We start from the raw sequence: 12,737 nt of genomic DNA, 5'->3' as shown, positions 1-12,737 counted from the left end.
CACTGCCCCCCCCCCAGGAATGTCACTGGTTCCTACTCCCCTAGTACTGCTACTAAACAATATACTGATTTTAGTCATCATAGTTTCTTTTAATTTCTTTTTATTTTATTCATATTCTGGTTTGTCTATTTGGAAGTTGCATCAAAAACTTGAGGTTGAGAGATTAAAGTATTTTAAATAAATGAATATATTAAATGTGGAGATTATTGCCCAGAGCCAGCAAGGAACATTCACTCATGAAAGCAGACTTTCATGAGTCTACACTGGGAATGGGATACAGCTGTGCATGGGGATGCAAAACATTATGTAATCCCCCTCTGCACTGTAGGGCATCATACAAATGTGCATTGAAATGTGAATGTTCTTCTCCACCTCCTATTCTGGAGCTGCTAGTTGCACATCAGGTAGTAGTCACATCTGACTTTCCGTGCATCAGGGCGCATGTCTCTACTTTTGAGAGAAGTTAAATTTACTGAGCTTGGGCTTTTTCTTCTATAGCACTTGCCACTGGATTCCAGTTCCCCCACCACTCTGCCCTGTTGCACTTTTTCACGTTGCACAGTCTGTCCCTTCAAAGACTACTTCCGTACATGGATTGATGTGGTTAAATCAGAATACAGGAGTCCTATCTGGCAATCATTGATTTGCAGTTTTTTTTCAGAAGAATGTGGTCTGTCTTCTCTGAATCAGTGTTAGATAGCCTGGTCTTTGCCTGTAATTCATTGTCTTCTTAAAAGATGGAAACTGAGTTGTTTTAACATCATGAGTGTCTTTATCTTGCAACCGTTTCATTCTCTCCCAAAACTCTTCAGTGTTGCACAACTGAAAGATAAATACAGGTATTTGTGAATGTATATTAAACAATACATAAGTTGGCCAGGCTCTGATCTAATTCACAATACACTTGATTAGCCTTAAGTCAGCATTGCTACTACAACTTTTGATCTACATGTAAGCTACTGTTATTTTGACTTGAAATTGTTACTGCCTGTACTGTCAGTTCTTGTTATCTGCTAGGGTTCGGTTCCTGAAAACTCTAGAGCAGTGATTTTCAACCTTTTTTATCTCCTGACACACTGACAAGGCACTAAAATTTTCAGGGCACACCACACTGGTTGAAAATAGCTGCCCTAGAGGATAGTGAATTCGCAGATAACAAACCATTAACCCTATGTGATCAAAGTGGTTTAGGTACAAGGGGAACCCTGGGGGGGAGGGGTACCATCAGAAGAATCCAGCAGAGACCCTCAGGAAGCCAACAAAGTGCAGCAGGAAGTGCCAAAATATATCAGAATGCTGCAGAGAGTTTCCAGAGGTTGCAGGGACCTTCAGAAAGGAGACTGCTACCAGTGCAGACCCCTTTAAAATGACTGGCGGAATCTTCCACTGGCCATTTTAAAGGGGTCCATCCTGGTCACTTGCACCATTTTGAAGGTCCCTGCAGCCTCCAGAAAGTCTCTGCATAGCTGATAATGAGAACAGAGGCATGGATAATGAGAGAAGGTAGCAATTCTGCCCCTCATGGATAAGTGAATTCACAGATAGTGAATTCACATAGAAAGAGAATTGACTGTAAATGCTACTCTGATAAAGCTTGAAGTAAACCGAAGACCAAGTAGCATTGAAATTTGCTAGAAACATCAATACCTGCCTTTAAAAATTATGTGAGAATTATTACCTGTTGAAACCTTTTGCAAGTTTTTGAGAATTGTCTAATATCGTCTGTATTAAGAAATGACAAGATGCGTATAATCAAACTGTCAGGCATTCGCACTAGGAAATCGTAGTGTCCTTGACACAAGTTGAGAATGTAGTCTAGCGTTGTTTTTCCAAAGATGTTTTGCAGTTGCTCTGAGTAATTGAAAGCAGAACAAAACTTACCAAAGAAGATTTGGTAAGCACAAACACATGCTAAACACAAGCATGACAAAAACAAAAACAAACTTACAACCCCAACACTTCTTAAAATGTATCAAGCATCAAGTTGATGAATGCAAAGTTCTCAGTAATGTGTACAGGAAAATTAAGAAATTACCATGGCAGTTACTCCAGATCGTAGAGATTCAGACTGCAATTCTATGCACACTTTCCTGGGGATAAGCCCCATTTAATACAGTTTGACTTTACTTCTCAGTAGACATGCATAAGACTGGGCTGCCATTCAGTGACTAATGGCCTAATCATATGCTGGCCTTACATTGGTGGATCTTGCAATCTGGCTGGTGTAAGGCCAGGACCACTGGTAACACATCTGCCCTGTCATTCTGTGGCTTGCTACTGATGCCAAAGGAGCTGGTAAACCCACCCCATGCCAACAGCAAGAGGCCACAGAACCTGTATTGGGAGCCCAACCAGATTGCAGATTGGGCTGTCATGTGGAGGCATTTATTACAGTGGAACAGAGTTCTGCTTTCATAAAATGGATGTTGACTGAGCATACAGCACTCAGTCAGTGGCCAATTTCTGAGTACTGCTGCAAGAGACGGCAGTGCTCCACCACTGCTGATGGACCCTGAGAAGGTGTGGGAGAGGGTGGAGAAGGTGTGGGAGAAGGGTGGATCTGGCGGCAATGGCACATGCTTGATCCTATCCCTACCCTCTTTGTCTCCTCAGACTTGTGCCAGCTCTGTAGTTGGCATAGCTTCAAGGAAACCCATTGCAGAGAAGGAAGCAGAAGGCTTACAGAGGGATAAGAGGAAATATTTCCCTTTTCTCTCTAAAGCTTGGAAGTAAGCATCAAATAACTTAGATAGGATTGAGCTGCACTTCCTTAGAGGAAGGAAAGATAGAAGAAAAAACAGGCCCTTGCTCCACCATACCTAAGAACAAGATGTCTGCTCAGCTCATAGTCATGGCCAGAGGCAGTGTGTAGAGCGGAGGCCTGGTACCTCCAGGAAATATACTTCAAGAAAAATCAGCTAAGCCTAAGCATTCCTAAATTCTAAGGGGGGAAAAAAATCAGCATTACATTTTACGTAATTACTTCCAACTCATGAACGTATATGTTCTACACATCCAGCATCCTCAAAAATTACACTTCCATGGAATAAACTATAGCTTGCACATGAGTGCATTGAAATTTGAACAAAGTCTTTTCCCTACTGCAACTCCCTAATAAGCCATTCCTTGGGGTTGGGGGGCTGCAGGAATGGTGTGGGGCTGCTGTGTAAAGAGACAGGGCTCAATCCTATCCAATTTTCCAATGCTGGTGCAGCTGTGCCAATAGGTTGCACATTGCATCCTATGGCGGCGAGGCAGTCACAGAGGCCTCTTCAAGGTATGGGAATATTTGTTCCCTTACCTCAGGGCTGCACTGCAGCTGTACCAGTGCTGAAAAGTTGGATAGGATTGGTCCCACAATCCTTGAAAACTGGGTGAATGCACCTTCTGAACACACTGTACACTACAAACCAATATTGGTTTTATACTTCTTAACTCATCATGGGTTCTCCATTCCCCCCCCCCCCCCACAAATGGCTAAGGATTCACTGTCCCATTGCTTTGCTCCTTCCTCCAGACTACGTTTTCCAGAGTTACCTATGAACAAAGGATGGCTTAAACCAGTTTAATTCTATTATACATATGCCATCTAGAAAGTAGTTTATACATTTGCTCTCTAGAAAGTAGTTTCTCTAGAGCAGTGGTTCTCACACATTTAGCACCGGGAGCCACTTTTTAGAATGAGAATCTGTCAAGACCTACCGGAAGTGATGTCATGACAGGAAGTGACATCCTCAAGCAGGAACATTTTTAACAATCCTAGGTTGCAATCCTACCCACACTTACCCAGAAGTAAGTCCCACTGACTATCTTTGTTAAAAGAATATACATAGTAGCTTGTTAAAAGTACAGATTGGGGAAAGTATGTAGTCACTTACCGTGGTAGCATCAAGTCTAATATATTAAAAATAACATATTGAAATGAATGGGAGCCCACCTGAAATTGGCTTGTGATCGATCTATTGGGTCCCGACCCATAGTTTGAAAAACACTGCTCTAGAGCAGGAGTGCCCAAATCTCAGCACTCTGACGCGACTGCTCTCAGCATGAGGGTAACTGTTTGATCTTGCGTGAGCTGAGGGATGAGGGTTCCCTCCACTGCTTGCTGTTTCACATCTGTGATGCAGCAGCGGCAGTAACGGAATGGCCAGCCTTGCTTTGTGCAAGGACTTTTATAGGCTTTGAACTATTTCAAGACCATCATTCATTCATGTAAGTTCCATTGCTAATATATTCATTTATGTAAATTTATTCAAATTTATTCAAATTTAAAATGTAAATTAATTTTTTCCCAGTCCCCAACACAGTGTCAGAGAGATGTTGTGGCCCTCCTGCCAAAAAATTTGGACACCCCTGCTCTAGAGTAAAGAGGAGACGTGATACATGGTTGGCAACCTTCAGTCTCAAAAGACTATGGTAGAAGCCTACAGCATCTGGTATTCCCAGGTGGTCTCCCATTCAAGTACTAACCAGGCCTGACCCTGCTTAGCTTCCGAGATCAGACAAGTTCAGGTATTTGCAGGGTAATATCTCACTGAAACAATTCATCCCTCCTCAACTATTGGTAGCATAAGCATAACAACAACAACAACAACAACAGTATTTATATACCGCTTTTCAACAAAAAGTTCACAAAGCGGTTTACAAAGAGAAAATCAAATATCTAATGGCTCCCTGTCCCAAAAGGGCTCACAATCTAAAAAGATGCAAAGGAATACCAGCAGACAGCCACTAGAACAGACAGTGCTGGGGTGAGGTGGGCCAGTTACTCTCCCCCTGCTAAATAAAAGAGGAGCACCCACTTGAAAAAGTGCCTCTTACCCAGTTAGCAGGGTAACATTTTTTAGGAAAGAAGAGCCCTCCCAACATGGCCTCTACTCCCCATAAAATCAAGGGGCATCTATTCAGAATGACAGATGTTTGGCCAAACCACTCTTGGATCACCATCAAGGCTGATTGCACAACATCACAATATAGTGGGAAGGTACTGCCCCCAGACTCCCCCAGAAGAGTTGAACCGTTATCTGCTCCCCCCAAGTGCCCAAACAGATTGACAAACACAGTAAAAACACCCTAGTGAGTTACATTACTAAGAATGAGGGATTTAGCGCAAAGTAGAAGGCAAGTTGCCATGATCATTATTAAGCAGAATGCTAATTCTAAATTGCTCAGACATGTCACATGAAAGGCACATTGTTTTCATTGTGTATTTGAATACAGGCTGCTTCTTGTTCATATGCCATAATGCATACACTGCAGTCCCTCTCACTCTCTTTTAGGGCCCAAATACTTTGTTTGACTTGAAGTGCAATTATATTTCTCAGAAAGACACTCAGACTTGCTGTGTGTACTTAAGGTATTTGGAATGATGAATGCATTTCTCGCCATAGCTACCACAGCATGTGGTCCAGCACTATTCATTAAGTACATAACCAGAACAAACAGCTAATTCTACAGAATGAATGACTGCCTTAAAAGCAACAGGGACAGGAAGAAATTAAACTAAACCTGTGCAGTGAATTTACTGTTTGCTTGGCACTGTGCTCCATTAGTGTCGAGTGTTTCCCTGAAGAAAGCTGACTTGATAACATATCGAATGTAATTGCTTTCTGCGCTTCTGCTGCTGCAACTAAGAGTTAAGACTTGAGTTTGCAAATTACATCCACAAACAGCCACATCCAAGGGCTGTTTGCCAAAGAGAAAAGGAGAAATAAAAAGAAGACATAGGAAATCAAAACAGAGTGAGGCTTGTGCAAAAATAACATGCAAAAAACCAAAGGGTCCAAGCTGTAACCCCCTTTGGAGAGTTAGTTTGTGCTATTACATACCATTAAAACATATGTACATTCAGTGGGTTGTTACTATATCATTCCTTTGGGGTAAGTTATTTTGGCCCATTTCCATAAGGCTTCTGACCTGGGTTTGGGACCTAAATTGCCTTTGCCACTCAGGTCGATGACCTGTATTGGGAACTCGATACAAGCAATGTGTTCCTGTTGGTTCAGCTGTACCTCTCAGCAACATGTTATACAATTGACCATGGCATCTTGACCCTTGCACTCTTCACACTTGCCCTTCTAGACTACTACACTGCAGTCAGCCCAGTGGGCAAAGGATGTGATAAATGCTTCTCTCTGGGAGGGTAAGATGGCATCCTTTTTTGATGGGTGCGATAAAGGACCAAGGACGTGTGGTGTGGGGGCGGCAGGTGAGGCAGAACTGCTCCATTGTTGTCTGTGGAAAAGCACAGCAGCTGCCCCACCTGCTTATACTTAAGGAGGCTCTCCTTGCACCTGTGAAGGTTCTTGTTACACCCACTTTCTTGAGTGTAAGGAGAGCCTCCTCAGGTGTAAGTGAGTGGGGTGGCTGCAGTGTTTGTTCCATGAACTATGATGGGGTGGTTCTGCCTCACCTGCTGGCCCCACACCACATGTCCCTGGTAAGGACTCTCCTACCCTTGACAACTACCAACTGGATTCTAATCTCTTCTCTTTGGACAAAGTGACTGAATGTGTGATAGTAACTCACCTCCAGAGGGTCTTGATTAAATGTATTCCCTTTCAGATCCATTTCATTCTAGTTTCTGGCCAGGCTGCAGGACTTAAAATGCCTTCATCATCCTGGTGGATGAATTATACTGGAAGCTAGATGTAGGCGCTACCAGGCTTCTCAGCTGTATTTGATACCATCAAACATGGGGTCCTTCTGGAGCACCTCTCAAAACTGGGACTAGATGGTATTCAGTTGTGCCTGGTATTCAGTTTCAGTGTAGTTTGAGAGAAGGATAAAGAAGGTAGGACTAGGAAATAACTGCTCAGCCCTATGGCAGGTGGCCTTTGGATTCTTGAGTGTTCCATCCCATCCCTTATGCTGTTTAACATCTACATCATACCATTAGGAGAGGCAGTCCAAAGATTTAGGCAGAACCATCACCAATATGCAGATGGCACTCAGTTCTATTTCACAGTGTTTTGATCCCAGAGAGTTTGTGGATGTTTTGAACATAATTTAGTAATGAAATGGAGGTGGACTAACAAGTTGAAACTTAATCCAGACAAGGCAGAGGCATCAATGGGTCAATAAGAGAGCTTATCTAGGAATGGTTGTTCAGCCTGATCTTTATGGGATTATACTCCCTCTAAAAGAGCAGATTTGGGATGCTCCTGAACCCAGTCCTAGAGGTGTAGGTGGCAACCATGGCTAGGAGTGCTTTTGTTGAGCTTCAACTGTCTGCCAGTTGTGACTATTCTTTGAGAAAACAAGGAAACCATTGTCACCCATGCCTTGGTTTAATCTTGATTGGACTACTGCAATGCAGTCTTGTCATCTCTCCCTCCTCATCCCATGGGGGTAGCATAGGAGCAGGAGGTGTAGTCTGGAGGTTGAGCTGTTGCCCTGTTTGAAGATGCTAAGCAGGACAGGCCTTGGATGGGAGACCGGTAGTCACTGATGGAGCTCAGAGAGGAATGTGAAGTGTGTGGAATGTGGTGGAGTCAACTGACAAGAGAGAGAGAAAATCTTGAGAACCTGCCAAGGTGTGATCTGCATCTGCCTGTGAAGGCTCATAAGGTGTAAAAGTGCAGCCAGGATGGTGATCACCCATTGAAAGGGAAACATCTGGAGAAATTGAGAGTTCTATGAATTCTATGAGTTCTATGAATTGTATATAAAACAGCAATTGTAAAAACCCCATTTGAAAAATGGGCAGCCTGCCAATGTAAAACACCTTGTGCCTTAAAAAATCTTAAATAAACCATAATTCCTTAAATAAACCATATAACATGCTCAGACTGGTTTATCTCACAAGCAATCCCCCCTCTGCCAAGGAAAAAGAGAAAAACTACCCTTGAGGCAGTCAGTGTGTGAAAAACCAGTCTATGAACCTCATCAGACTATCCCATTGGTGTTGACAGATGAAAGCACAAACTGAAGGGGCTCCACAGTTCTCCATAGTCATGAGAACATAGCCTTACCTTCTGTGGAGCCGGAAAGAAAGAAAGAAAGAAAGAAAGAAAGAAAGAAAGAAAGAAAGAAAGAAAGAAAGAAAGAAAGAAAGAAAGAAAGAAAGACCTGGCATTCCAACACTTGTTTGTGAAGAAAGCAAACATTTGCATCTGTCAACCTCTCTGCCTCTGGTTCCCTGTTTATGAGAGTGTTGCGTCTGTAACTTATTGGGGGAGAGGGGTACAGAACGACAATAAAAACCTGTCTAGGCTTGAGCTCCTTCTTCTGGGATAATATATTCAAGCTTAGAGCTTTTCCAGGTGCTGTGGTCATCTTTTGGGGCTGCCTAGCACACGAGGGGCATCCATTGTGGCAGCACGAACTACTGCCTCTCTTGAAGGGGTGCTGTTTTCTCAGCATCCAGTGATCAGTGGCATTTTTGACTATTATCCCTTATCCTTCAGCACCTATACACTCTCCACCCTCAGTGCTGGAGCATACAACTTACAATAATGAGGGAGGGGATTATCCCCTACTACAGCAAGGCCAGCCCCATCCTTATTCATTAGATGGAAACTGAGATATGGCTTGATTTGCTGAGTGGAAATATGTGAGAAGCAATGTTGACATGTTGAGCCTCCATTTTAAGGACTACTGGTAACTAGAAGCTGTCTGCTTTCCACTGTCTCTTACACTGTGGTTCTATTCTGGGGGAGTGTTTGGAGTGAAGGTGACCTTGGAAGGCAACCATACCCGGGATATTGCAACTCTATAGTCTTGGTCAGGAAACAAAACAGGAAGGAAGCAAGAAGTTTCCTTGATAGGTCTTGATATCATTCTCCTTGTGAGTTGGAGCCTGCGAAATCTCATCTGATGATATATTTGCTGAGAACAAATGACATCATCCACGTTGAGGTAGAACTTCTGACTTAACACTATACCGTGTAGCCTTTTATTTCAGTACCTGGCAAGCAAATTCTGTAAGTTCCCCTATACAGCAGAAGATTTTTGTTCTAACAACTTCATTTATTTGTGTTCTGTGGGGAAACCATCTTTAGGCCATCAGTTTTGTGCTCCACTGGGGGAAAAGCTGCATTCACATATGCTTGATAGCTGGTTCCCAGTTTCAAATGCTTTGCTTCCTTTACTTTTTAGCATTAATAACACCTGGCAGCTTCAAGGAAAGTGCCAGCTGCCACTATGCGTTGGACCTATAGGTCAAGTCCACATATTGATCTGTGTTGACAGATCAGGCCTGAAAAGCAGGACATAATTCAGTTCATGCCAGTGCTGCTGAACTCACTCCCTGCTTTGGCTGGATCCACCCACCCTGCCCCATCACCACCTTCTCCCCACCCATTCCACCCCTCCTTTCCCTCCCCCATCCCTGCACTGCACAGTGCAGAACGTACCTGCTCCAGCAGGCATTTTCTGCTGTTGCTAGTGCATGCAGGAAGGCTCTGGCCTTCTTGCCAATGCATCTAACTGTAACACTGTCGCAAACTGCTTTAGGGCACTTTTGACGGCTAATTCAGCCTAGTATAAAAACTGCATCTTGTTCCTTGGAGCTCAGCTCCCCTGAATTCCAAATATCTGGAAGCTGATTAGGCTCATCAAATAATACAGTATGTGGGTGAAACAGTATTCTGCACATACTCAAAGGCATCATCTCCTAGGAGTGTCCTAGCACAAATTCACCTCTGATATCAACAAGATCTATCAGCTGCTACCACAACTTTCATTAATGTAACTGCCCAACAGCTTTTACCATACTGTCTTCTTACACCTCAGTTTCTAGGGGACAAAAATCCAAGTTCTGCAACAATTTTGCAGACATGTTGCATAACAGAACTGCTGATTGATACTGCAGCTCTAGGCTTGCAGTAATTTCCTCCTGCTCATATTCACAAGGTGGTTGAAAAGAAAGGGGTAACAACCTGTACAGAACTTGAAAAATTTGATGCATAATTCACAGGAGGCTATTCAAGTAGCCTACTTGAAGAGAGTACTTAACCTGTTGCACCTTTCTCTACCCAGCTTCTACTTTTTATGTCAGGTAACTAACTCTTATTGTACCTTTAGTGGAGTAATTTCCCATTATTTCAGTGGAAAAATTCATGTGTTAGAATCATAATAAAAGATGATTAATAGGAAACATTGTGCATTCCTATGTACAGTATTTTTTAAAAATAAATGTATTACTACACTCAGTGGGGTTTACTCCCTAGGAAGTGTGTTTAGGATTGCAGCCATAGACAAGTGAGAAGTTTCACTTTAGTGGTACTTGCTCCTAAAGTGGCATGAATAGGATTTTACTAGAAAGTAAGGGCCCAATCCTATCCAACTTTCCAACTCCGGTGTAGCCACAACGCAACCTCATGGTAAGGGAACACATGTTCCCATACCTTGAGAAGGTCCCAGTGACTACCCCTCCACCACAGGATACAGCACACACCGCACTGGCACAACTACACCAGTACTGGAAAATTGGATAGGATTGGGCCCTAAGTCCCATTGAACTCAGTGGAACTTACTTCTGAGTAAATATGCATAGAATTCAAGTGCTGAAAGTGCCAAAGCGACCACTAAATACAAACCATCATAAGGTTGATAAAATTATAACTTTTGCCAAACTTTGCATTATTTGTTGCCCACACAAATACTTGCTATGCAATTGTTCATCCAAGAGAAAATCTTTGTGCAGTTTCTTCACTTCTCTTGGGAAAGTCCATTCTTGTCTAGGTCGAAAAGAAATTTTCCATGATTTCCAGAGAACCTAAAGAATCAGAATTTCAATGAATGAGTCGGGTTGTGTTTTTGGTGCCATTTCTTAATACCAAGGTCTATTCAGTGTAGAGATTTAAAGCAGAACATTGAGAACTTTGCTTACTCTCATGCATGAAGTATCATCTTGAATTGGCAGATACTTGTGTGCGTGGGGGGGAAAAGAGAGAGAGAGAGAGCTAGCCCAAATGGCCATGAAATGCAAGAATTATAGTCTGTGACCATTCTATGTAAGCTTAAATGTTTTCAAAATGCACACAGTGATGATTCGCAAAAGCGATAATTGGTGCTAACAAAATCATCCTCTTCTAAGAAACAGCTAATAATGGGAGAAGAAACCATTGTCCATTTAAACCTAAAGGAATAGAATCAAGCTTTCTCTTGATTCTAACTGTTCTAATTCCCAGTTGCTAGCTGGTCTTCTCCTTGTCAGTGCAATCCTAGACATGCCTACTCAGCTCCACTGAATGCAATGGGACTTATTTCCACGTAAGTGTGCGTAGGTTGCAGCCTTTGTTTAAAGTTAGCAGTTGTGTCCTGAGAGATTGAAATGTTCTCCCAAGAAACAGTCTTACCCAAGTATAACAAGATAGCAATGCTTTTACCTCATTTTTGGTGACAGTCAAGTGATGGACATCTTTGCTGGGAGGAGGTGCCTGAGTCTGAATTTCACAGAGTTTCTCCTGCAGAAGAGAAGTCATTTTGACTTTCCTGACTTGCTTGCATGTTGAATCAAAGACTCCCAAGGTTGTTTCTATGGACTCTGAATGAAGAGGGCTTGAACTCAGCCCACTCCACGTGCTCTACAATTACATGGCCTGCTAGTGTTTGCTTTCCTGAGGTTAGTTTCTTTACCAAGGGAGAGGGCTTAGGTGTGCAAATGACTACAAGATTATCAGTCAGTCAGTAGTAAGATGTAATACTGATTCTATGGCCTTTAAAAAATTGTTTTTGGAGAAAGTCTCTTTGCTTTCAGTTCAGTGTTCTATACTCCCCACTTTCCTAAGCAGAAACAATTTCCAGGGATAGCTGCTACAGGGGCTGTCTTCCAGAAGAGAGAAAGCCCATGGTGTTTTTATCACTGTTCATTTATAACTAAACACTGAGCATTGAAGAGCAAGCCCCTACATGAACAATGACTTCCATGGCTGCAAATGTTCTCTTTACTTGATGTCACATGCTAGCATTTCCATTACAAGGGCTTACTTTGAAGAAGATGAGCACAGAATTGCAGTCTTAAAACTGAGCATCAGAACCTCACGATATACCTTAGTATTATTTTTTAAAATTACATGAATACTATTGATACTGTATATGTAAACCTGGTTAATCTTACAATTATAGGAATCACAGATCCCTTAGAAGTATTCATTTCCCTCAAACAATCTCTTGCATCTTTAACAGTCACAGTATACCAATAACAATAAATGCACCTTTCATCATCATAGCATCGCTTTACAAAGAAACTATACCAGCTGAATTTGTGGTTATCACATGGCTGTCAAGGCACCAGAGCCAATTAGAAAAAATGAACTACAAAATGCTGAAGAAACAGTGGTGTCACAGAGCAGGGGCAATGGGGCCAGGCTGCCCTGGGTGCAAAGCCTGGCAGGGGACAACATGACACCACCTGAGCCTCTCTCCAGCCATTTTTGGGCTGCTTTGGGCCCCCATGTGCTCTCACCTATGATTGTGTTTTAACCCCACTAGTGAGAGTGTGCAGTGGCTGGGCCTGAAACAGCATGAAAATAACCAACGGGTGGCAGGGTTTTCACATTTAACCAATTAAAGAGCCTGGAAAGTTGGGGGGGCAACATAATTACATCACCCCCAAACTTCCTTAAGGTAAGTGCCACCACCCTGAGTGAGCTCCGAGGCAGGAACATCTCTTCAATGCAAGCACCCAGTTTCTGCAGTCTGTCAGAAACTATATCCCCATAAGAAATGTTTGCCTTATTTTTTTTTATTCAGTGTGGCAACACACCTATCAATATTGGGTTGCAATCCTA

The 12,737-nt window shown here is 42.7% G+C and overlaps 1 protein-coding gene across 1 annotated transcript; it reads right to left on the bottom strand.

The window, feature by feature from the left end:
* Positions 1–657: 657 nt before the first annotated feature.
* On the bottom strand, positions 658–11,429 carry LOC136643653 (F-box only protein 36-like). The gene is made up of 4 exons (XM_066618846.1): positions 11,334–11,429; positions 10,612–10,720; positions 1,679–1,851; positions 658–822 (listed from the first exon to the last, which is right to left on the bottom strand). The coding sequence occupies exons 1-4, from the start codon at positions 11,427–11,429 to the stop codon at positions 658–660; spliced, it is 543 nt and encodes a 180-aa protein (XP_066474943.1).
* Positions 11,430–12,737: the final 1,308 nt, after the last annotated feature.

The sequence above is a fragment of the Tiliqua scincoides genome, chromosome 3 (assembly GCF_035046505.1).
Source record: "Tiliqua scincoides isolate rTilSci1 chromosome 3, rTilSci1.hap2, whole genome shotgun sequence".
In the NCBI taxonomy this organism is placed as follows: domain Eukaryota; kingdom Metazoa; phylum Chordata; class Lepidosauria; order Squamata; family Scincidae; genus Tiliqua; species Tiliqua scincoides.
This window is presented reverse-complemented; position numbering and strand designations above follow the sequence as displayed.

Coding starts and splice junctions, on each gene's coding strand:
- LOC136643653 (XM_066618846.1), bottom strand. CDS start 11,429: ATGACTTCTCTTCTGCAGGAGAAACTCTGTGAAATTCAGACTCAGGCA. Junction 10,721..11,333: donor TGACTGTCACCAAAAATGAG/GTAAAAGCATTG, acceptor CTGATTCTTTAG/GTTCTCTGGAAATCATGGAA. Junction 1,852..10,611: donor CTTGGATGAACAATTGCATA/GCAAGTATTTGT, acceptor TCAATTACTCAG/AGCAACTGCAAAACATCTTT.